This window comes from Gymnodraco acuticeps, unplaced genomic scaffold (assembly GCF_902827175.1).
Source record: "Gymnodraco acuticeps unplaced genomic scaffold, fGymAcu1.1, whole genome shotgun sequence".
NCBI lineage: Eukaryota > Metazoa > Chordata > Actinopteri > Perciformes > Bathydraconidae > Gymnodraco > Gymnodraco acuticeps.
In genome coordinates this window covers 2,347,299-2,372,083 of record NW_022991513.1, presented here as the reverse complement: position 1 = coordinate 2,372,083, position 24,785 = coordinate 2,347,299, and the positions used below count along the sequence as shown (strand labels likewise).

At 39.8% G+C, this 24,785-nt stretch overlaps 1 protein-coding gene, 1 long non-coding RNA gene and 1 pseudogene across 2 annotated transcripts; all 3 read right to left on the bottom strand.

Moving 5' to 3' along the window:
- Positions 1-35: 35 nt before the first annotated feature.
- Positions 36-11,954, bottom strand: LOC117533335 (aspartate aminotransferase, mitochondrial-like). The gene is made up of 10 exons (XM_034197032.1): positions 11,769-11,954; positions 8,879-9,035; positions 6,040-6,168; positions 5,890-5,949; positions 5,650-5,811; positions 4,917-5,021; positions 4,602-4,752; positions 3,566-3,731; positions 2,377-2,527; positions 36-1,124 (listed from the first exon to the last, which is right to left on the bottom strand). Exons 1-10 carry the CDS (start codon positions 11,849-11,851, stop codon positions 1,002-1,004), a joined length of 1,287 nt encoding a protein of 428 aa, XP_034052923.1. The 5' UTR covers positions 11,852-11,954; the 3' UTR covers positions 36-1,001.
- A 4,681-nt stretch (positions 11,955-16,635) lies between these two features.
- On the bottom strand, positions 16,636-18,481 carry LOC117533337. Its single transcript, XR_004567045.1, has 2 exons — positions 18,247-18,481; positions 16,636-17,180 (listed from the first exon to the last, which is right to left on the bottom strand). It is a non-coding gene; the product is annotated as an uncharacterized LOC117533337 (long non-coding RNA).
- Positions 18,482-22,875: 4,394 nt separating this feature from the next.
- The window catches only part of LOC117533317, a 12,045-nt pseudogene continuing 10,135 nt past the window's right edge, over positions 22,876-24,785 (bottom strand).

Below are 24,785 nucleotides of genomic sequence, written 5' to 3'. Positions count from 1 at the left end.
GTTATATTTTTTTAAAAGTCACACATTAGGACAGATCACTTCTCTATAACCATTTATTGTTTGTTCAATAAGGTACATGTCCAGTGATCCATTATATTCTGACAGAATGCAAAACATTGATGAACAAGATGAACAGATTCATACACTGTACACCATAATGTGAATGAGCAGCATGAATATATTTCTTTACCCCATAACGCACCCCTCATCTTTATTAACACAGAGAAATGTGTGTCAAATACAAAGCCTCCATGATTGAAATTAAAACTGGCTTGTGTTCTTGTTTTTTTATTTAAGGGGTTGAAAAAGGACTGACTGAGAAACTGTTGTTACCACCAACTATTGAAACCAAAATAAAAACTCACAAAACCCTCTGGAAAAGTACCGATTACAAGGGAGATGGTAAGGAAAATTCCAAAGACAGATAATGAGGACATTACTGGATGATTGATTAGTTCAGATGGACGATTACAGATCAGCCTAATCTGGCTGACAGTGCCTTACAACTTATAAAGTGCTAAAATGCCACTATTAGAATTAAGACAAAACAAAGACAGAAGAAAAACTCACATATTCTACAGGCTTTCACATAGAAACAGAGACCTCAATAGTGCACAGTCTAACATTACCCAGATTCTGGATGTTTTATTGTGAGTGGGCCAAAAGCAGATGAACGGCACACGTAGAGGACACTAATGCACAGCCAAGAGTTGATTCCAGATAATAAATAAGAAAAGATGATCCGTCAGGGGGAAAACATGTCAGTTACAATTTAGCAGGGGAGCCAGTTTAGTGAAATGTAAACCATCAACAAAAAATCGAAATGTGTTCGACATCAGTTTCCAAGTTAAACTCATGATGAAATCCGATCAAGAAAATGCCTAACTAAACATAGTGCTCTTTTCTAAAAGGTGGAATGGAGGAGACAGAGAATAAGTGACCATTAAGCTCCTCGATCACACTGCTGCTTTGATTTCATAGCTCTGCCAGCAGGATCCACTCTACTTGGTGACGGCATGGATCCCCTGAGCCAGGTAGCCCACGTTCCCAGAGGTCACGCCTGCCATGGAGATTCGGCCATCCTTGGTCATGTACACGGAAAACTCTTTCGTCAGGCGCGCAACCTGCGGGACAAATAAATGGACACACTCAACTCAAAATCCACATGCCAGTAATTTAGCATCAAATATCCCCACTACACTTTGTCCTTTCATTGTACAGATGTCTGATCGACCTTTAAAAAAGGTACTGGAGTGAAAGTAGATCTGAACAGAATAGCAGGCACACATTTAAACAAATTCATAAGATTGAAGTCATAAATCATTTTTGCGTAGTTATGGTATTTATATGGTATTAAGATATTTTGATATTTTTAAATGTATGACCTAGTAGGGGCAAGTAGAGGCTGAACAGAAGAAAAACTCATTGGCATTTTTGTACACCAGGGTGATTAATTATCGCTGGACACAAAGTAGTCCCTGTCCATTCAATTGGATTTGAACAAGTTGAACACGGCGCGAGATATTAAAGTCTGTATATTAATATGTTGTGGGTGCTCGTGTCATTTGTGATCCAAATATACCAAGACTGAAACTGTTCCAATGACTGTTTAAAGGACATGTCATTTAAGACCTTAAAGTAGCACTCAGACATCAAACATCCAAACTATTGTTGAGGGCCTAGAAGTTATTTTTAGCCGTTAGCCTATTCAATGATTTCACTCAAAAGTGGGATGTGATTGCTCATTATTGAGGTCTAACGTGATTCTAACTTGCCGCTTTGTTGCTGCTATGATCAAGGTGTCATTTGAGAAACATTAATATAAATATATCAGTAAATTAATTGAAACCCTTGATGTCTGTTTGCATATATTGTAAGTGAGAAAAGCAAACGGACAGATATTTTTAATTTAATTAAACATTGACTACAAGGTGATTAGTGTATTTCACACCTTTTAAATAACAGCTTTTCAAAGCCATTGTTATTAAAATATGATCTAAGAAATAAATCAAACTCTTATGATAGAAATAATGCCACAGATTTATAGTACTGTAATAGAAAAGATCCTTAAAAAACAGATAAACGATACAATTAGACTACATTAGAGCAGCTGTGGCAGTCGAACACAAATGCTAGTTTATAATCATGTAAGAGAAATGTGTGAAGTCCCTTTTTCAATATAATAAATACAGTAAGAGAGTTAGATGAGAAGACTGGTCAAACTTATTTGGATTTTTTTTCTTCCAAACTGTGAAACTTTTCCTTAGCTTTTGTTGTATGGCCGCAATTTATAAAGTACATTTAAATGATGAAGAAATGTTTCTGTCCTTCTTTATTATCAACACTCAAAAGCAAACGAGATGTGCATGTGTGTACCTGTTCGGGTTTGAGTCCAGTGAAGCAGAACATCCCGATCTGATCGATGACGTGCTGCCAGTTCTTGGAGGAGCCCTCCTTCTTCAGACCGGCCGCCAGCTCTTCTCTCATCCTAATGATGCGCTCAGCCATTTCTTTGACCTCACCCAGCCTGGGATGAACAAAATCAAATCAGGAAATACATATTAGGATGTATCATGAACAGAATATGAAAGACAGAGACTTGAAGTGTTTTCTAACACACATCCAAACTACACACTCGGTTCAGATAATATGGCGTGTATATCAGAGTTCCCGTTAGCCGGTAATTACCGTACTACGACCGGTAAAATATGCTGAAGACCGGCAAATCTAAATTTCTCCGGTCAAAGTGTCCGTTCAAAATAATTTCCGTTTAGCGCAATACCGCATCAGTTGCGCAACTTGCGCCACTTATGTGACAGACAAGAATAGTCCATTCTAATGTCTACTTAATATGGAGAAAGAGATGTCCTGTATGGGTTGATTGTGCGTTGATCTGTTGGTAATGCCTCGGGGTTCCGGTGGGCATGTAAACAAATGCATAATGCTGCGCTATACTTTGTGGCCTCACCCAGTTGCATAGCGATGCTTATTGTTTAGGTGTCTTTTAATAAGCAGGTAGTCATATCATTAGCTAGAACTAGCTGGATCTGATCGATATGGACATAAACGCGAGTAAAGTCTAATCGGGAGAGAGAGATCAGCTGCTGCTGACGAGTCGACACGCAGCTCTGCATAATCACCTGCAGCGGTGAGCGGAACAAAACACACACTTCAGGTTAGAATATCACACGTAGTTATTTTAATTACCTCTCAAACTACCTAAACTAGTTATAGATAAGTTTAGTTTTACTGTCGGGTCACTCATTATTGATCCGCGAGCTGCATGATACTGACGGGCTGACAGGAGAGGGAGAGAGCGCTCCGTTTATTATTCCCGTGTTATTATAAATTACTGTACACTTTTGAATAGTTAATCTACTATGATTAGTTTGTTTAATATCGAATCATATCAATTTGTTTTAAAGCACAATAAATAACAAAGAAGACCTTTGACCGGCACTTTTCTCATTTTGTCCGGAAGATTTAAACTTTAACGGACATGTTGACCGGCGAAAAAATATTCTAACGGGAACTCTTGTGTATATATGCATCTATAAGCACATACCAGACTGAGTAGAGATCGGGTGTGTTGAGAATGGTTGCTGCGATTCTGGCTCCGTTCATGGGTGGGTTGGAGTAAATGGGTCTGATGAGGATCTTAAGTTGAGACTCGACCCTCTTTGCCTCCTCTGCGTCTTTACACACCACCGTGAAGCCGCCCACACGCTCACCTGCGAATATCAACATGCATGTTAAGTGTTAAACAAAGCGGTTTACAGTGAGTCTGACCAACATGTGAGAGAAATATCACAACTAATTTAATTGGCTAATAATGATGATTTAATTCAGTAATCACGAGGAGCCGCGATAAAAGGGCAAAAAGGCTATAACACCTTACATTTATATAAAAGAACAATATAATGATAGACTCACTACATCGCTATTTTTGCTGTAAGTTTGCAACCAGTATATTGTATTTTGTATAAATGTTTTATTTTATAAATTAGGTTTGAGGTTACAAACAACAGTCACAGAACAGTATGCCAAAATAGACAAATGTTGCCCTGTTTGTATAATATGAAACATGTCATTACTGTTTCAGTCTTTTTATCTAAATGATTTTCACTGTGAAGTCAATAGGACTTGTTTTTGTGAAGAAACCAACCAAGTCCAAAAAAATCGATTCATAATGACTTTTTACTACATGACAGCTTTAGGCCATATGGAAAAGAGACAAATCTGTCTAACATTATACAACATATATATATTCAGTCTTTGGAAAGTCTTAATGCCTATTTAAATAAATCATGTTTCACTAACTACTTTGTACCACTGGGTGTCGGTAAACACAAGCTTCAGTTCACCTCTATGTAGATTTTCCATTCTCCAACAGGTACTTTCAAAACTTCACAGAAGAATTTGAATTAAATTAAACTCTCTTTTCAATAGATCCTGCCGTTTGGCCAAAATGGTAACAGAACCAAACAGAAAATTACTGATGCCAATTTGAGTTCTTACATAATGATACATATCTCATTGCTGTAGTGTTATCTGTGTGTCTTTGTTGTTTTTTAAAGAGCCCATAGTGAACCCTGACTGACCATAGAGCCCCATGTTCTTGGCGAAGGACTGGGACAGCAGGATGTTGTGGCCCTGCTCGACGAAGTAGCGCACAGCCCAGGCATCACGATCGATGTCTCCGCTGGCGAAGCCCTGATAGGCCATGTCGAAGAACACCAGCAGGTTCCTTTTCTATAGGGTAAGAAAGAAAGAGAGATAACAAGTTCATAATAATTTACAGCTAGATATCACACAGTGCTTATCATCTCGGCTTTTGAACTGTCAAGACCTTCTGATTTTCAGATAACGTGTTTGCAAAGGTTTTACAGAGCTTTGCCAACAGGATGCAGACTCACCTTCACAATGTCAGAGATCTCCTTCCACTGCTCAGGCTTGGGGTCCACACCGGTGGGGTTGTGGGCACACGCGTGCAGCATGATCACACTCTGCTCTGGGATTTTCTGTGACATAATAAAACAGTTTTGGTCAATTACAACACCTCGTATAGTGGAGACTTTTTTTTCAGTCTCAGCTGCCAACATTTTGCTTATTTAAAAGAGTTAGATGTTCCCATCATAAACAATAAGGTATCCTTCAGTAATGCTATCAATGTTCCTTCCTTTTATGTTTTTGTCTTTTTCTTTAGCTTGTTTGTAGGTTGGTTGTCGTGTCACTGTTTGTTTTTTCATTTTTGTGTCATGTCCTTTTCTATTTTCCATGAGTTTAGTTTTCTTCAGTTGGGGTACCCTTGACAGCGCGTTGATACATCTCAAGGACTTCATTCGGACAAATATTGATACAGAATATTATGGTTCAAACTGAAAATAGGGAAAAAAGCGTAACTTGTTTTTCCTCTGATGGCTGTTAAATGAAAAATAATTCTTCAAGAACAACCTTAAAAAAAAAATGCTCTGATGTTGTGTTTTGAATGGACTTCCTAATTCAGAGCATATTAAAAGATGCAAACTTGAACTATTAATCAAAGTATTTTCCCTAGGGACTATGCTAAGGCTTGGTTGATTACTGAATAATATTATGTAAAATCCCCCCCCCCCCCCCCCCCTGGCTAATCTATCATTGAAATCTTACAGAGATGTCATCCAGAGCTCCTGTGAAGTCGAAGCCACAGGTGGACGGGTCGTAGTATCTGTACCCCTTGAGCTGCATGCCTGCGTCTTTAAAGATGGGTGTGTGGTTTCCCCAGGAGGGTTTGGGCAGATACACATCACATGGACCTCCATGGAAGCGAGACTGTGAATAAAATAACATTCTGGTCAGTTATCCAGTGTCACCTTAAACGTATTAATGAACAATATAAAAAGACCTCACCAAAAAGTTGCCTCCAATGCGCAGAGATCCAGTTCCTGAGATGGTCTGGACAGTGATGTTCTGTTGGGAAAAGAGACTTGCTGCACTGATTTTGACTTTTTGAAATTAATTAAATTAATTACATTTGCCTTGGTTAGCATTTCAACTTACCCTGCCGCTTTTCAAGACCTCAGCATCATTACCAAAAGCAAGTTGGGCACAGGACTTGGTGAACTCCCCCAAACCACCAATGCCAAGGTACTCCTTATCCATCTGTTTGGATGAGATGATCGCCTCGGCCTGGAAGGAAAGAGTCAAAATTAATATGTGCAAAAAAAGATTCCTTGACTGGTAGTCCCTTCTTTGTACATCAAAAATCCATGATTTTGTGGACATTTTGTAAAAAACATTATGCACGCAATCTTTCTCACGATAGTAAGGCAGAAATTCTTCTGATTATTAACATGTGCGTTTCACCCAAAACACATGAGAGGTTTCTCAATACTCTAATTTCCCCTCCTCGGTCCTCCGGTAGTGACCCGGAAATGGATTTCAGCGCGCCATTTTTAAGGACATCTAATTTCTCAAAATGCACTTCGAGGACCGAGCATCGAGGAGGCTCTCTGGAGGAGCTCTAAACGAGGAGACACTGATGGGTCCTCCACGGCTCCTTCGTGGATGCATTTCCGGGAACAGAGATGTTTCAAAGAGTCATGACGCACGGCTGGACTTATCTCAGTCAATGACAGCTCTGCATGCATCCCCTGGATATTATTTTAGTAGCTGCTTTCATCGTGACGCTTTGTTTACAGTAAGAACAGCTGTGAGGTCCGTGCAGAAAGCAGAGCAGTGTGTAAAATATATATCACTCAGTATAACAGGCTACATTACTCTCTGTATTTGTATGCTGTAGTTTAGTAGATATCTACAGACAAAGAGTCGATATTTTTCTAAGACCATTTAGTGCTTCACGTAATAAAATACACAACGGCTGTAGCCTGATTATGCTTTAGGAGCTGTAGATGTGTGGTACAGTGTGTAGGTGTGTGTGTTGTACAGTGCGTAGATTCGACGGACAGACGGGTCTCAGTTGGTTTGGTGTCCTATGTTTACTTTTAATACTTGTAAATACAACTTTTGGCCCGTAATTTCAATTCCCCATTTCAGCGACCAGAGAGAGGGGGGGGGGGGGGGGATATATCCAGTCTCTGATTGTGAGTCCTCTCATACTTGTTTGATTCTGAAATTGTATATATTTATATAAATTAGGGCCGGGACTCGATTAAAAAAATTAATCTAATTAATTAGAGGCTTTGTAATTAATTAATCGAAATTAATCGCATTTTTAATCACATATAAATATTTGACCTGAGAACAGTGAGAAGCAATTTTTTTCACATGGATTTTAGTATACCATTAGGCGCATTCACACCGCAGTACTTTTCCCACAAAGGTTCATGAGAACTTAGTTCATGAGAACTCTTTGAACCTGGGGGAGGATTAGGCAAATGAAGCCACTGACGTCACTTCTTCTTCTTCTGCTTTGGGTTTACTGGCAGGCCGCAAACCACTTCACGGCGTATACTGCCACCCAAAGTCCTCGGAGTTAGGGACTGGCTTCAGTAGAAGCTGCTGGGAGTCCCAGCAGCTTCTACTGAAGCCTTCCGAGTAAATCGCCAGAACGCCGACACCTCCTCATCTCCACCGCTCCCATGTTTTATTTTGTGTTGCCATAAGTTAGTCTCTCTGCGTTTCTGCGCTGGGCTAATGCTAATAATGCTAATGCGAGGATAATAAAATGGCGGCTTCACAAAACTTTTTGGGAGTTTTACGGGGCGTGGTTTGCAATCCGCCCAGCCAATCAGAAATATAGCTCTTTTCTCACAAGAGAGCCGTACGAAAGTCCCTGCTCTCTAGCAGCTCTCTGCTCTCTAGCAGGGACTTTCGTGGGGGTAAAAAGGTTCTCATGAACTAATTTTAGTACCAGCTCTTTTTGGTGTGAACGCGATAAAAGAGGCTAACGTCCACGCTAGCTTCCACGCTAGCTGCTATATGTTTTGCATTGAGGTGATACTTGAGGCTTGATGTGCTGCGGTGATATGCGAATTCCTATTGCATAATTTGCACACAACCGTGCTCTTATCGAGTCTTCCATCCGTCCGTTTTTAAAACAACATTTCCCACTGTTGTTCACTGTGGTTTGTTGTTGTCTGAAGTCATGAACGTTAGTTGGTGCTCCAGTATAATCGGTACGCCTGAAACTCATCCAGTGAGAAACGTTCCGCGGTGCAAAAATAAGTGCGATTAAAATGCGTTAATTTTTTTAACGCGTTAATTTTTGTGTAATTAATTAATCTTAATTAACGCGTTAAAGTCCCGGCCCTAATATAAATATATGTCCGCATCTGTAGCCTGTTATTGTCTCATTATACCGCACTGTCAGTGAATTAAAAGTAAATATATAAGTCGTCATGAACACATCTGTCCATCAGGCTGCTGTGCCTCCTGTCATCATTAATGGGCGTCTCTTTAAAATGACCGCTCAGAGGAGAGGAGTTCTCATTTCTCTAACCGCCTGCTGCTTCCCCTCCTCTTTCCTCGGTTCCCCTCCTCGAGTCCTCCGCTCGCATCTCCTGTGGGCGGGACTAAGTCTCGAGGATAGGAGTCGAGGAGGGGAAATTAGAGTATGGAGAAGCCTCTATTGAATACTAAAGTGATTCTTAAAGTTGCAACAGCTGCTAAACTCAGCATGACAAAACAACAATTCACCAATGAAAAAGACACCGAGCCGGACCGACCTTTAACTCTTCAAACATCCGTGAAAATCTAAACCATCCTTCTCCCTGAATATCTGAGCAACGCGGCTCTCTTTTAGTTCACTATTCTAACATAAGACTTTATAAAAGGAAATAGAATCCATTGAATTGTATTGAAAAATACATATATCACTGTGTTTGGGTGTGTAATGTAGCATTAGCTGATTCACTGGCAGGCTTGGTGACAGTCATACCTTGCGGACACAGCTGAGCACAAAGGGCTTGCCCTGGTCGTCCCTGTAGGCTCCCACTCCCAGGTTCATCTTCTTGGGGTTGCTGTCCTTCTTGAAGGCCTCGCTGACCCCCAGGATGGGATCGGGGGGGCCCATCTGCAATCCACCCCACCATGAGCTGCAAATCAGATGAATAGTGTTGTGAATGTGATGTGCAAAAACGGAAGAAAGTCAAGAGTTTATCTGTGCACACTGCTCTGATTAACAGCTTTTTCCTTTGAACATGAATGCATTTTTACAAGATAATGAAATAAGCTGCTTCTTCAGTTTGTACAGCCCAATGTGACACAGGTCACACTCATGTGAAGGCCGTATTAGCCATGTTCCTATAACATGCTGCAGACCTTAATACTTTAGCTTATCTCCTCATGTGACCTGAGGATACCACACTGACGTAGAGACGCATGAACGACACAGGGTCAGTGGACACAACTTTCACCAAACAAACATTTGAATCCATTCAGAGGGTCCAGAGTCCAAATACTAGACTAACAGTTAATACAGTACTTACATACAAAGATAATCTCTCTCACTAATATTCCTACCATTATTAACACCCAATAAGGCACCTTATAGTGAGAGAAATGTAAATACAATTTAATCAAATAAAAAGACAAACAAGGATGCTGATTTATTAACAGTTTTTGTTACCTTTCCTACGTGCTTGGCAATATTTGCAATGCTTTTTCAAATTGTTCCATCATATAGCCAATTGCTTGTTAATTGTTTTGCATTTCCAACCAGTTTTACTTATATTATTCTTTAGCTACGAAATACTCCTGACTATGAACAAACCAGATGAGAGAGGAGAAAGTAAATCAGAATTAAAGACAGCTCAGTAAGCGGCATATCAGATGTAAAAGCCCATGCCCTCTGACCTCAGACTGACAGTCTGCAGCTCATTATGCACATGACAGTGGTGCAGGCTGCATAACAGTTTAGACTTGTTACGTACAACATACCAAATCAAATCCATAAAAAAAAGGTATGATAATTCACATTAAGTTCTATCGATTTAATTGCTATTGGATGTTTGGCTTTTATGCCATAAAGGATCGCTAATAATATAATACTTGTATTAACTGTAACCTTATGAATTTGACCAGGGTTCTTCAACATTCTCATTCTGTCTGGGGAAAATAAGAGGTATTTGAAATAAATCTGGGTTTGTCAACTCTTGTTGAAGAGTAGAACCATACTTTAGATGCATAATTAGCAACATTCACATAAGCTTGATACATGAGGGTATTGCATGTGTGACCTTTACTGCATTGCTGCCCACATTACTTTGTAAGCCAACTAAACTTTGCAGCTAAATTTAGGTCGGAACATGTTGCAAAGGGCAAGAGTCTCCTAACCCCAAACAAAAGATCACACTGGTTTATTTGACAGTAACTTCAGTTACCTGACAAACAAGTTGAATCAACGAATAGTATGCAGTAGTGACCTTGTTGAAGCTTACAATGCTCAGAATTTCAGAGATATTACTTTCATTGAATTTTATAGTGTTGTTTTATTGTAAATGCTATTATTAAGCCTATATGCGTTATACTTTTAAACATTAAGTGCAAACAGGGGAGGTATTCATTTCAGGAAAAACTGAAGTGTGCACACAGGACCTTTGAACAGCTTTGAGCTTTATAAACATCAATTGACTGAGGTTATCCCTGATCAACAGATCAATTGCCTTTCTGAGATGTTACAGAATTGGATTTATGATCTTAAATGGGGATCCATATTCAAACAATATTATGTAATGTTAAGGCCAAACATAGAAAAAAAACCGTAAAGTAATGGTGGTGGAAAGGGGAAAAGCCTATTGACATGTATGTATTATTTGGTGTGCTTGAGCATGAGATGACAGGATGAGAAAAAACCTTTAAAAACACCCACAGACAGAAATATGATAGCACTAGCTAGCAAAACCGGTTACACTTTGGGATAAAAGAGTAGAAGCTGTACAAGACATGTACAAAACGCCCGATTAAACTGTGTACATTTACAAAAGCTATATGTGAAATATATCATGCGAGTTGCACCATTGAAGCATAAAGAAATCGGTTTGCCCTCCAAGCAGACACTGAAAGGACATCGGTGACTTCTACAGTTTCATCGCAGGGAATTGACCAATCAGGGATCATAGGCGGGATAGGACAGCCAATCAGCTTGCACAATTTCTCCAACTACGACAAGTCGCTTAGCTCAAACCGTGCGTGGGATTTGACAGCTAAGGGCATCGCGATCGTGTAAATCCCTATATTTTTGGACTTTTAAACAGAACCAACGCAAAAAAAGCATACAATATTAATATAATTAAGTTATATTATAAATAAATAAGCCTAAATGAGTTTGTTTTTCTCGCCTATACACCGGGGGACTTCTGAACAGGAACTTGTACCGCTCACAAACCAACGTGACTTTCATCAGCAGCCAGCTAAACCGAAAAGCAACACCAAGTTTCTCTGAGGTCAAATAAGAGGTAATCGGAGAGGAAGTCTAGCACAAAGTGTGCCTACATATGAGGCTATCGAGTCAAGAAACCGGAGCCTGTAACGTTTACATACATATTCACATTAAACGCTACAGGAGCCAAACTAAGACAGCAAACCGGAGCCTATTAAAATCATGTGACCCCTGTTCACTAAGCTAGCAAGCTAGTATAGCTGAAGTAATCACAGAGCGATGGAGATACAGCACTTTAAAGGCTGACAGAGGCGTTAACCTTAGAACAGCGACCTGTTTGCTGCTCAAGCTAATGCTAGCTGTGAATCTAATGTGAGAGGGGATCACCCAGACAACGGGTGTTATATGTCTCTGGCTCTGATCGTTTTCACGGGTTATTGAGGTTTACCTGTTGCGGGTGGACAGGACCCCCAGGGACGGAGTAATGTTCCCCAGACAGTAGATCACCTTGTTTGACTTGAGCAGGGCCATGGTTGAGCTGCGGCAGGGAGCAGAGCCTTAGAGGATGTAGACGGATGTGAAGGGCAGGCAGCACAACTTCTTCTTCTTCTCTCGGTTTTTGGCGGATTGCAAACAACTTTAAAGGTGCATACCGCCACCTACTGTACATGAGTGTGAATCATTTCATTTCATTTCAAACCTTTATTTAGACAGATAGGTCCCTTGAGATCACGGATCTCTTTTACAAGGGAGACCTGCATCAATTTAGTTCCACATGAAACATAAAAACAACATAAAAACAAACAATAGGGATCATCATATCATTCCATCTCTTCTTCTTCTTCTCTCGGTTTTTGGCGGATTGCAAACAACTTTAAAGGGGCATACCGCCACCTACTGTACATGAGTATGAATCATCATACCATTCCATCTCTTAACCTATGATCTAATCAAACAATACAAATAAATAAATCAACAAAAAACATGAAATAAATAAAACTAAAATAAAAATCTATGATCTTTCCTGACCTAATGTTAAATTATTGTTCCTACCCCAGTTTCCCTCAGGAAGGTAAACAGTGACTTTCTGGTAGCTCTTACTCCCTCTCCTTTTGTTCCCAAAATACCAACCACACTCCATTCCCTCTCTGCCTCTAAAACTTTAGCCTTTAGTTGTTCTCTTTCAGCTTTATAGATGTTACAATGTAACAAGACATGTTCCACAATTTCTTTAACTCCACAGTTCCTACACTTGTCACTGTTACTTTTCCCCATGACATCAGCATACTATTCAATGCTGTGTGATTCAGTCTGAGTCTTGCTATCATGATTTCCTCCCTTCTGTTTCTTTCTTTATAAATATGAATTGTAATTGTTTTTTGTACTTTATGATACTCGTTGCCTTTCTGGTCTTTCTCCCACCTTTTCTGCCAGATCTCCATCCCCTTTTTTCTTAATTTCTGCTTTTCCTTCTCCTTTTCCAAGTCAAACTGGTAATGTTATTTCCTTCTGTAGTGCACTTTTTGCTAATTTATCAGCACACTCGTTCCCTTTCACCCCCTCACGTGCAGGCACCCAGCAGAACTGCAGATCTATACCGCCTCTGTGAAGTCTTAACAGGCTATGATTAAGTTCTATGAGAACGTCAGAGCGTCAACCTCTATTATTTTTGTATTTCTTTGTATTCCACTCATGGCAATTATTATAAAACAAAACATGTACACTTTAAGCAGTTTTTTGCTGCTATTATTTAACTGAATGAGTCCATTAAACATTTGTTTTAATAATTGGTTTCCAGTATGGTTGTTTGTATCTGAAAAATACACGTTGAGGTTGCAAAACAGATCAGTAACGTAGATTAACTTGTACTGTACTTATTATATATTTTGAGGTACTTCAATGTTACTTGTGTACTTCAATTGTTTGCTACTTTGTACTTATACCCAGTTTAGGGGTACATCGTGTACTTGAACTCCACTACATTAATACCTTTAGTTACTTTGCAGATTTGGATTAAAAATGTGATTTTATAATCAATAGCTAAATCAATACTTAAATAATATAGGCTACTTTTAAAAAAGGCAGTGGGGACTAAATTGGCCATTTAAAAAAGTGGTGGGGACATCCCCAGCACTAATGACGCCTATGATAATGAGTAGCATACTTTTACTTTTGGTAATTTAATTTAAGTATATTTTGAAGCTAATACTTTTCTACTTTTCCTATAGTAAGATTATGAATGCTGGACTTTTACTTGTAACAGAGTCTTCCTACACTATGGTACTTTACTTAAGAACAAAATATAGTCTCGAGTACTTCTTCCACCTCTGCTTAGAACCAGCCCCCAAAAGTTAAGGTTACATGTTATGAATATAATTTAATATGACTGAAGTTGTATATCAATATTTTTCAAGTTTTGTATTTTATGTTAGATGTGGAGCCCTGAGAGATTAGTTCATTGCCATGTCATCAGCTATTGGGCATTCTTTTAATAAACAAAATAATAAATAAACATGATGCTGTTAATCCTAAAACTTGTATCCATATCACTTTTTGAATTATCCACCTGCAGTGAACAGAGAGTCTTTAGGTCTACATCCTGCACTTAAGGAATGTGCCCACTTGAGGGCGATGTCACACAATAGACATTACATTATGATTTGAGCTGCAGCTGCCTTTTTAGCTGCTCCATGCATGTTTATATGCCATCATGGGGATGTTTTGAGTTTCTGAATTCATTATCGAATTACACGATGACATCCCACATTTAGATATTTAAGTATATGTTGCCTTACAAAAATGGAAAATGGAATGATACTTTTAACCTAATCCATTGCAAAATCATTTATTTGATTGAGGGACAACTGCAGAAAACATAAAGCTCGTCATCACAGTTTTACTTTTCCTGACCAAGCACTGGTACCTTTAACACCCCAGAGGGATACGTCCTCTACATCTCACTCCACAAAAAAAAACTCCAAACACTGAGCTGAACATGTGAGTTTATCTTTGCCTGATGTTTAGGGACGAGTAATACTGCTTCATGTGGTGAAGATGCCGGTCACTTCAGAGTCATACAAGTTGTTCCGTGTTTGCAGAATGAACATCAACCTGGAATATCATCACACAGAAGAGCCTGGAAGTCCATGAAACATTTTCCTGCAACAAGACAGACTCACTGGCACCAACAACAGAGAGACAGAGTGTTGGCAGTGGCACACTCTTGGCTTGAACGTGAGACTGCAAGTGTGAGGAGGAGATATGGATGTTTAAAAAAAAAAAAAAAACATAATGTCAGACAGAGCTCACATTCACGCATAGGTATAAAACAATTGTTTTTGCCACCGAGATCACATGCAATGATCCAAACAGCTGCTTTTGTCTATTCATAATTTTTTATTATGTGCAATATTATGAATTCATCCATTCAGACTGTCAAAAATGCGTGGATCTGTGGGACTAATAAAGGACTATCCTATTTGGTTATATGTCAAATAACAGGCAGTGATGCTGTATGGTTTTGTATCTCATTCATTTAACATTTTATCTTTGAGATGGGGAAGGCAACTTTTGAGGGACCAGGGTTAGCTAGATTTTGAAAGTAACCAACTAAATCTAAGCCTGAAAGTTTCCACATAACACATTGAAGCACTCAATGAGCATCTGCTTGACAAGTCCACAAGAGTGTGGGGCGGAGGTCAGTGATACGAATATCAACTCATATCTCATCCGCTATCTATATAGTTTATTGTTGCCATAGGGAAATTAGTTTTGGAATTAAATGTTTCACATAACACATTGTTTTATCATATAATGCTATCTGCCTCCATAGCCTTATAATAAACAATAATCCTAGGAACAAAAGAGTGTATACTCAAACAGATCCCAATACATGTATGGCACACATTTCACAACTAGTGAAAAGAACAACACATTGCACAACCCCTAATCATATCATCAATCACTTGCACAACCCTTGACCAACATCATTTACAGCTTTTATTGGGGTAGGCTGAAATTAATTTTTAAAGCAGTTGATTTTACATTATGGTTCCTCTTTATCATCTGCCATCTGGTAGGAGCTCATGGACTATATGGGATGGATCAAAACATTATTTCTGAGCTTGCCTGAGAGTAGACTGCTACTGCTAGTATCTTGAATCAAGGCACTGATGTGTATTCATCAGCGCAAACGCATACAAATCAAAAGACAATGGTTCACATGAAATTGGAGCTATTGAAAAAACACTCAAATGAAATAAAAGAGGTCTGTCCCATGATGTAGAAATACAATGCTACATTATTTTGGAGTCATTGGGTCACATGACATGGAAACAAATTTGAAAAATGTCTGACAAACATGAAAAAAACTGCAGAATTTTTCAAAACAATATTTATTGAAATGTAAGAAACACTCAAATCCAATAAAAAGGGGTGTATTTTCTGTCCCGTGTCATAACTGGAATGGTTTGGAGTCAATTGACACGAAAACTATTGAAAGAATCAACTTGTGATACATTCGTAATCAAAATTGTGTGCCACATAAGACACATTTAAAATACTTGCATCATGATTTTCACTAATATATGCAAGTTTACAAGGAGAAATTGAAAATAAGATAAAACATACCATGATATTGTGGCATTCAAATGGTAATTTATTGATGGTCCCAAATGAACCCTGTGGCTAAGAGGAAATGCGTGAATGTAAGCTAACTGTACTTTGCTGAAAGCCCAGTGTTAAAGGTGAGGGATAAAGAGTTAGGGTTAGGGTTAGGGTCATCCTATCATTTCATGCAGGCCAAATGAATTGTTCTGAAAGGCGTTTTACAGGCTTGTGACAGCCATAGACATCTAATCTATTGATTTGGGAGTATAAATATAATCTCAATAAACACAACACAAATTGCTTTTAAATTAAATGGCCTTCCCTAGCTTTAAACTACGTTGTGGAAAGAAACAGGTGACAGAATCTAATAAAGAAGGAAGTGGGAATCAAGCAGAGCTGAAGGCTTTACAGTAACATGAAGGAGCAGGGAAAGAATAAAAACTGATGAGGGAGTTATGACTGTACCGCTGATTGACATCTTACAGCTTGACTCAGGGTTGAACAGCCTTCTTTAACATGTATTGTACATTGGGGGGTATTTGCTGTAAGAGCCATCAGGCACAAACCAAAAAGTGCTACCAAAGACCATGGGTCACTTTATATTTCGAAACAGAGGTTCTAAGGAGATATTGCCTGTTACGTCCCCACTAAGGTCTAGGGGACCTGGAGACAATAACATACCACCAATACAACTGAGAGAGTCAGCGTAACAGTTGACCAAAGGTTTATTTTGTAAACCCAGAACCGAACAGACATATAACTGAAACACTCTGTTGGTGAGGAGGAGGAGGAGTCAAAGGATTGTGCCAAACAAAAGAAACAAGCATAACAAAACCAGGCCTATCTCTACATCTATCCTTTGAAACAAAAACTCAAACAAAAACCCTCACTAACTGAACTACAAAGACTTTGACAAAACAATATACAGGGGTGGCAACAATCCGCTAACCTAGTGTGTCTAAACATTAGTTAGCTACGTGGTGAGAAATGTACAGGGTACCCCAGACTTACCTAACTCCTCCACCTCTCAACACACACACTTTCAAAAAGGTCAGACAATACAAAGAGAATGAGTTGCTAAACACTGCAGGCTCCTTCATCAGCAGCAGGCCCAGAGTGAGAGAGCGAGAAGACTTCCTGGCTGCCTCCTTTATGGTCGGCCCTGGCTGCTGATAGGCCAGCTGAGGGTGAGAGGATCCAATCAGCCATCAGACTCAGGTGCACAGGCAGATACCGATCAGCTGCTGATTAGCTGTGCAGAAGACAGGGAGAAGAGAGAAACACAGGAGGTGAAGGAAAACCACACAAGTACAGCCTGCCTGGCACGTAACTTTGCCAAACTTATGTCAAAAAAGGAGAAGACCTGTTCTGATACTATACATTTTTTCTTTGCAAATATAAATGAAGTATAGTCCAGAAAATCAGCTAAATGTCAGTTTTTAGAATATGTATAAGACACTTAATTGTGTGTGTGTGTGTGTGTGTGTGTGTGTGTGTGTGTGTGTGTGTGTGTGTGTGTGTGTGTGTGTGTGTGTGTGTGTGTGTGTGTGTGTGTGTGTGTGTGTGTGTGTGTGTGCTTGTGTGTTCGCAGTGAGTAAATGGTAAATCACAGAAGGACTCTCATTCGTCTGTTTCCCTCGTGTGTCTCATTGCTCTCAGTCAGAGGGACTGATGTGTGTGAAGGAATCAGAGCGGATATAACTTTTTTTCTTGTTGTCAGCATTTAACAGCGTTTCTCTGTATATCTGCATGCCCACATTTCTGAAAGAAGTGTACACTGTGTGTTTGCGTGTGTGTGTTTGCAGTGATGGTGGTGTGTGAAGGGTTGTGCTTTAAAGATAGTGAGTTTAATTAAAGATGAAATAGCTGATTATTAATTGATGGAAGGTAGACTGTTCCGTGATGCTGCAGTACGGGGGGTTGACTCTCTTTTCTATGTGGAAAACCCATTTTTATAGCTAGACTTGCTTTATCGTCTTTTTTCCTTTGTCTGCTGTCATTGCTTTATAACTTTGTCTTTGTATTCATTGACTTGTTTAAAAAAAAAAAAAAGTATTCTAATTGTACTGTTTTGTCTTTCATCATCACCATTGAATCTTTTATCCAAGTGTTTTTTTAGTTTTACTCACATTTTAATTAAAACATCTTGCTTTTGTTTGGCCTCACTGTTTGTGCAATGGCAATTTAAATGTTCCAATGTCCTATATCCTTTGCCATTACTTCACAGGAGCGTTTAGAGTGATCCAGACGCAGACACAAACAGATGATTTCCGGTCTTTTGCTGCAGTTTAGAATGATGTTTATTTAGCTTTACATACCAAGGTTTAATTATGCTGTGTTAAAGGTTGTGGTATCTGCCGGGCTGGTGGAATCGGTGTCCTCGTCCTCTCCGGTCACCTAGTACAGTGGTTCCCAAACTTTTTGTGCCCAAGGCACACCAAAGGACAAATAAAAATCTCAAGGCACACCTATTGTGCAAAATAGCCCTTATAACACGTGTTATCATCATAGACTGTATGCTTATCATTCATATCAGTGGCGGCGCTAGGGACTGGCTACTTGGGCTCAAGCCCCGGATGTTTTCTGAAAAGCCCCGGATGTTTTTTTTAAAAAACGTCTCGGGAGTAATGTGCAGTACCGGAGTCCACCAGAGAGGCAGCCACTGTGGGACATTAGCCTGCGTACTGCGTAGCCTGCCCTGAAGAAGAAGTGATCCTTCCTAGTGCCTGACGAGTTTTAAGCTAATAGCATATACAGTTATGGATATTAGAAAGTTATCGTCATCGAAGCAGGCCACAAGCTGCAGCAGCAGCAGTATCAGCAGCAGCAGTATCAGCAGCTGACAACAATGTCATCACCAGCAGTCAAGAAATGGATGATGTTTCAGGTTTGTTAATCTAATGGTGATATCTGCACTCTGGCTGACTGAGTAAGAAGTGAAAAAGAGTGATGTAACGTTAATGTTATAGCTAGTAAACATGGAGTAACCACACTAAGTATACCCTTATGTTAGTATGTATACAGAACATGACTAAAAATTATCCTAAGATGTAACGTTAACCCTTCATAACTCAGTCTACTTTCAAGACACTAAAATAACGTATTCCAATTTTTATTTTGTTTTCATGCGTGTAATTATACCGGCTCTCATTTCAGTACACATAACAACAGAACTGACAGGCAACCCTCTGAATCAGACTCCGATTGGCTGTGACTGCATCCACTCAGAGTGTCCGATTCAGAAACGTGACTCTTACGGCCCGTCCACACAGCGGCATGCGTTGAAGCTTCCAACGCTTCTGCCCATTCACTTTGAATGGGGTGACGTCACTTTTAGCCGAACTGCATCGTGGGAAGCGATGCGGAGCGTTGCTGGCGTGGCTCGCTGCAAAAGTTGAGCAATGCTCAACTTTTGACGCCTCGGCAGAAGCGTCAGCCAATCGAATCATATGCCAGTACAAGCTCTAGCCAATACAACCGCTGCTTGTGTGTCAGGGGCGGGAGATTCATGTGATTGGTTGTTGGTCGAGTGTCAGACCCCGCCGGCAAGCGTCAACACACGCCGCTGTGTGGATGGGCCGTTACACTCTTTACGTCACAAACAAAGATGGTGGATGAGAATAGATCTATAAAACGATAAGCAATGCGCCAGAATCAAAGTGAGACTATCCGCATCCTTTAAAACTCTACGCACATTCGTTTCACCTTAATAAGTAAACGACTATTTGAGTGAGTTAAGGCATTAGTTTGCTTCATTAAAGGGTGTTAATGAGTGTTTTCCAGTGCCTTTTGTCCGCTTTAAGGTGTTATTAAGGTAGGGTTAATGTTGCTCTCAAAGTGCACCAGATTGATGCTTTCAACTTCAATCTTTAAAAAAAAATCTTCCAGGGGGAGCATGCCCCCGGACCCCCCGAGAGGAGGCGACGACCCCCCTAAAGGATGTTCGGTCCACCCCCCACTTATAAAAAATAGCACTGTACCCCTGCACCCCCCCCCCAACCCAACGACTCCTGGGCTAAGCCCCGGATCTCCTACAATCCTAAATCCGCCTCTGATTCATATCATGTAAAATATCTATAAATGTGCATAATTATTTACTAATGCCAAATAAAATGTGACAAAGACAACTATATTACTCATGAAATATTTATTAACGAAATATTTCAGAAATTAATTTGAAACTTTATCAAATTAGGCTTCATCAAAGCAGCAACACACTCATTTAAACCAGACAGGTCACAAAATTAAAAATGAGGCAAAGGAAACTCAGCAGAAATTCAGCACAGAGAACTGTCAATGCAAGGAAGCTGCATTGTCCATGGTCCTGAACTACAAATTATAAATGTAACATTTCAACAATCAGCATTGAAACATGTGCTATTGTAAATATTTTGCCGACTTACAAATTAGTGAGATACATGTGCCTGTCGGGGCGCGCAGAATTTTGTAATCCTTGGTGGCACTGAGGAGAGGGCCACTCGCAAGTCCTGTTCAACAGCGAGCCGTGACCTCCTGTTGTTCTTCATGTAAATCAGAGTAGAGAACGCCAACTCCAGAGATGGGGTCGTTACTAAAAAAAATGTAATATATTACATATTACTTTAAAAAAATATATATATTACACTACTTCGTTACTCTCTACTCGTTACTTTACTCGCCGAGCACGTACGAACTGCGCATGCGTGAGTGGCAATAACTCTCCTTACCAGCAGGCGGCGGTAGTATGTATTTGTCATTCAAAACAGGCAACAACCGGAAGACAGAGAAGAAGAACAGACGACGTGATATAAACAAACAACAAATAGCGTGTGCGGTAGCTTCACCTTAGCATGTGTTCGTTGCAGGTGTGTGTTGAGGTTTGACGTGGTGTTTACAGCAGTGGATAACAGCTTCTGGCCTGGACACAGTTTGCACCTCACCGTCACATTCCTGTCTATTCTTCGGACGAACTCAAAATAATGGGCATACCTCCACCCCTCGAAAGTTATCGCTGTACAGCCATGTTTATGCATGTGGAGATGTGGACGCGCAAATCGCGCAGATTACGTACATATAAACCTACAAAGTACTGATATAGTACATTTAAAAATAATTATTTTTGTGTAGTTGTATATTCACAGTTGCCAACTCTCACGCATCTGGCGTGTGACACACGCTTTCACTCTCAATCTCACGCTCTCACGCTGCCCAAACTATTCTCACGCCAAAAACAAGATGAACCGGCGATCGTTTTTGGTTGGTTATTTACAATGTTGAGTTGACAGCTGCTCAAGCTGTCGATACGCTCCCGCCCCACCCCCACCACTCTAAACAACGTTAACAGACAGCAGAGCAGTGGGAGCCGGTTGGTCAATCCCGACCCGTATTGCGCATGCGAAGATCTAAGATCCAGTAGAAATGATAAAAAGTAAAAGTCTGCTGCTTGTTCTACTAGGCCAAAATAGAGTCAAAGAGTATATGAGAGTGAGAGTGCGTTAATTAATATATTTGGCAGTTTGGAGTAAGTCTGTAGATTTGTTTGTGTCTGTGTGTTTCATGTATAGGCCTCTCACGATAATTAATTTTGTTGGATACATTTTCCCGGAAATGATTGCGATAAACGATAATATTGTCGGCACCGTTGTATGACCATTTTAGACCACTGACATAATGATAATATATAATAATAATTCAAGTACATCCTTTCAAACTGCTAGTCACATCCTCATGTAAATGGAAATTTATCGAGGTCAGAAAAGTTATGGAGTTTATTTTTATTTATCGTACGATAAGTCAATGAATTGTTTATCGCGACAGTCCTATGCACACAATAAAACAGTGGGAACAAACATGTGTTTGACTTTCATTAGTGAATGAAATGTTGTGCCCTTTATAGTCTGTGTCCAATATTGTGTATTTGTATATATTGTATATCATATATAGGCCTATCTATGCTAAGGTCCCGCTACTGACACGATAGCAGTCATTTAGTGCGCATATGTGTAATTAAACCCATGATATCAAAATCTTACTCCAGCCAGGTACCCAAAGTTGGCAACCCTGGTATATTGCAATAATAACGTATGGTTGTCACAAAATCCCACGGCACACCAGTGTGCCGCGGCACACCGTTTGGGAACCACTGACCTAGTATGACCCCTTTTATACACCCAGTGCAGCTAACTCCCGCCACCAAGTGTCCAAAATAGTATTGCAGTATACATATAAATAAAGTAAACTGAGACACCAACAACACCCATAAAATGGCTCCTACAGTTTGTCTCACTGCTCTTATAATGCTTTGCATCCTGTCTGCTCCTTCAGTACGTTTTAAATGTGCCATATAAATAAAGCTGTTATTATCATTACTAACACATAAAGAGAAAATGTTTAATTTTTTAAGAAACTACAACAGCATCATAAAAAAGAAAACTTGTTGAGCTGTAGATGCTCAAATTCAAACACTGGTATGAGAGAAATGCATATTTCAATTATTTAAATGTGCTAATCTTTGTTGTACTATCTCTTGGCCAATGTGTTTAAAGGTAGAAAAAGTGAGACAATCCTCCTGATATATTTGTGTTTTTCCTGAACCCTCAACTTGTCCCACTCTCCTCGCTTCATCTCAAAGTGCCGAAGAGGCCTCAGAGACTCTCCTGTATGAAAAATGGAGCAGCACAAGCTTCTTCTACATCACACTTTCTGTTACCAGGAGATTAGAAAGTGAAGGTGGAGCACTTTGGAGAAGACACTCTTCCTCTGGGCATCTGTACCGGAGCTGTAATCTTCACCAGAACAACACTTGGAAATTATTTCCTTTTGCACAGCGCAGAGAATAAAAACAACAACAAATCTTTCACAGTCGTGGCGCTAATGAAATGATCCCTCAGATAGCTGAAGTGTAACTGAACATTGTTTAGATGAGGGTATGTTTATTTAATGCAAATGAATAATTGGGACAAGAGATGTCATGTTATTTATTTATTCATTCTCTCAGTAGTATATTTGATAGAACAGTACAAGCCTCATTAAATAAGATTATATAATATAAATACAAATAAACCGATGCTACAGAAAATTCATTGGGAGAAGAACATATATATATTATATTAATGTAAAAAAAATGCATAATAAAAACGAAGTCAAATAAATAAATACAGAAAATATTCCTTTAGTCATTGCTATGGCTATATTACTATAGAAATGCATCTTTTTAAAAGGAAAACTGAAGAGGGGTATGAAGCTAAGATAGCAGGGCCAGCAGTACACTGTGTTCTCTCAGGAGCACTTTTGTTTTCACTCTAACTGGTGAAGCGAGGTTAAGGGTCACACATGCACCAGGAGGTAGGAAGCAGGAGGCAATGGGGGAGCTCACAGTGGGGAGTCCTGGCAGAGGAGGATCTCCAGCTCAGTGCGGTACAGCTTCCCTCCATCAGACAAGGCCATAATGCTCCTCTTGTAGTCCACGAGTCCTTTTGAAGGGTCCACGTCCTGACGGGAACAACGCGAACACAATCAGTGGGCACAGAGTGTACTTTGGATGGCAGAGACATACAGTACAGTGCAAAGGCATTTCGGGCAGCTGCTCCATCTCAACTCTATATTTGGCAAGTAGAAAAGTAACCTGAACTGATCAATCAATGAGATAACTATTCATTACCATTTTGTTCTTGTCACAAAGGTCCTTCAGCAGACCATCCAACTCCTGCTCGTCAATATACCCATTACCATCCTGGAGAGAGAGACCAAACAAGAGGTCTGAATTATACAGAGGAAATACAAGTATTTTATGTAGAAGGAAGACTAACACCATGTCTCAATTCACGTTCTTTTGTACTATATTTAGCGTAGAAGTGAGGTCATAAAGGTATTGCAAAATTAAGTGCACTATGAGGCCCCGGATGGTGTATTCAAAACGGTCAAAATCTTGAGTGTAGGCCGCCTGGATGTATAAAGAAAGCCAGCTTTCATTCATATGAATGTTGCTCAGTGGTGCATGAAGCCAAAATGGCTTGAGTGCAGATAAAGGAGGACCACAAACTGGTGGCCGAAGAAGCTGCAAAGGTTTCTTCAGTGAAAATACAAAAAGTAGGTTTTTAACCACTTAAGCTACTGTTGTCGCAAATATGCCCTTAGTATGTTTATTGTGTAATTCAGCAGTCTGCAATCATTTGGTTGTGCAAACAATAATGTGAATGTTACCTAGCTAACATCAGCCATGGCTATTTTGGGTAAGTGTGCGCTTTGAGACAACATCACCCCGTCAAACTGTACTGACTGCGCAAGTAACAGTGTAGACAGTGTGCTAAAGTATAGTAATTGTGGAACAGCAAATTGATCTAGAACTGTACTAGCAGCTAAATGCTAACATATATAATGTTAACCTTTCATTTTAGTTAAGTATAATAGCATGCCAACATTTGCTAACTGGCACAACATTTAAAGTACTACATAGGCTGATGTCTTTAGTTTTGCCGGATAAAGTCCTGATGAAATGACCATTTTGATCCGATGGTGGTGCTACAAAGATTCTCTGGCAAACAACGAAGTAATTAAAATGTGTGCACCACGTGTTGGCAATCCATCCAATAGTTTTTGAGACCCTTTTACTCAGTTTTAAACCCACATGACTTATAAAGCCATGTAAGTGCAGTTGCTTTATGGTTATTGATTGTAAGTACCTTATCATAGAAGGTGAAGAGGGAGTCGAATTCCTTAACTTTGAGCCTGATACCCTGTGTAGAGAGAGAGAGAGAGAGAGAGAGAGAGAGAGAGAGAGAGAGAGAGAGAGAGAGAGAGAGAGAGAGAGAGAGAGAGAGAGAGAGAGCATACATTTGTTAGAAAACTCCAGGGTATTTCTAGAGAGCGGTAAATGCCC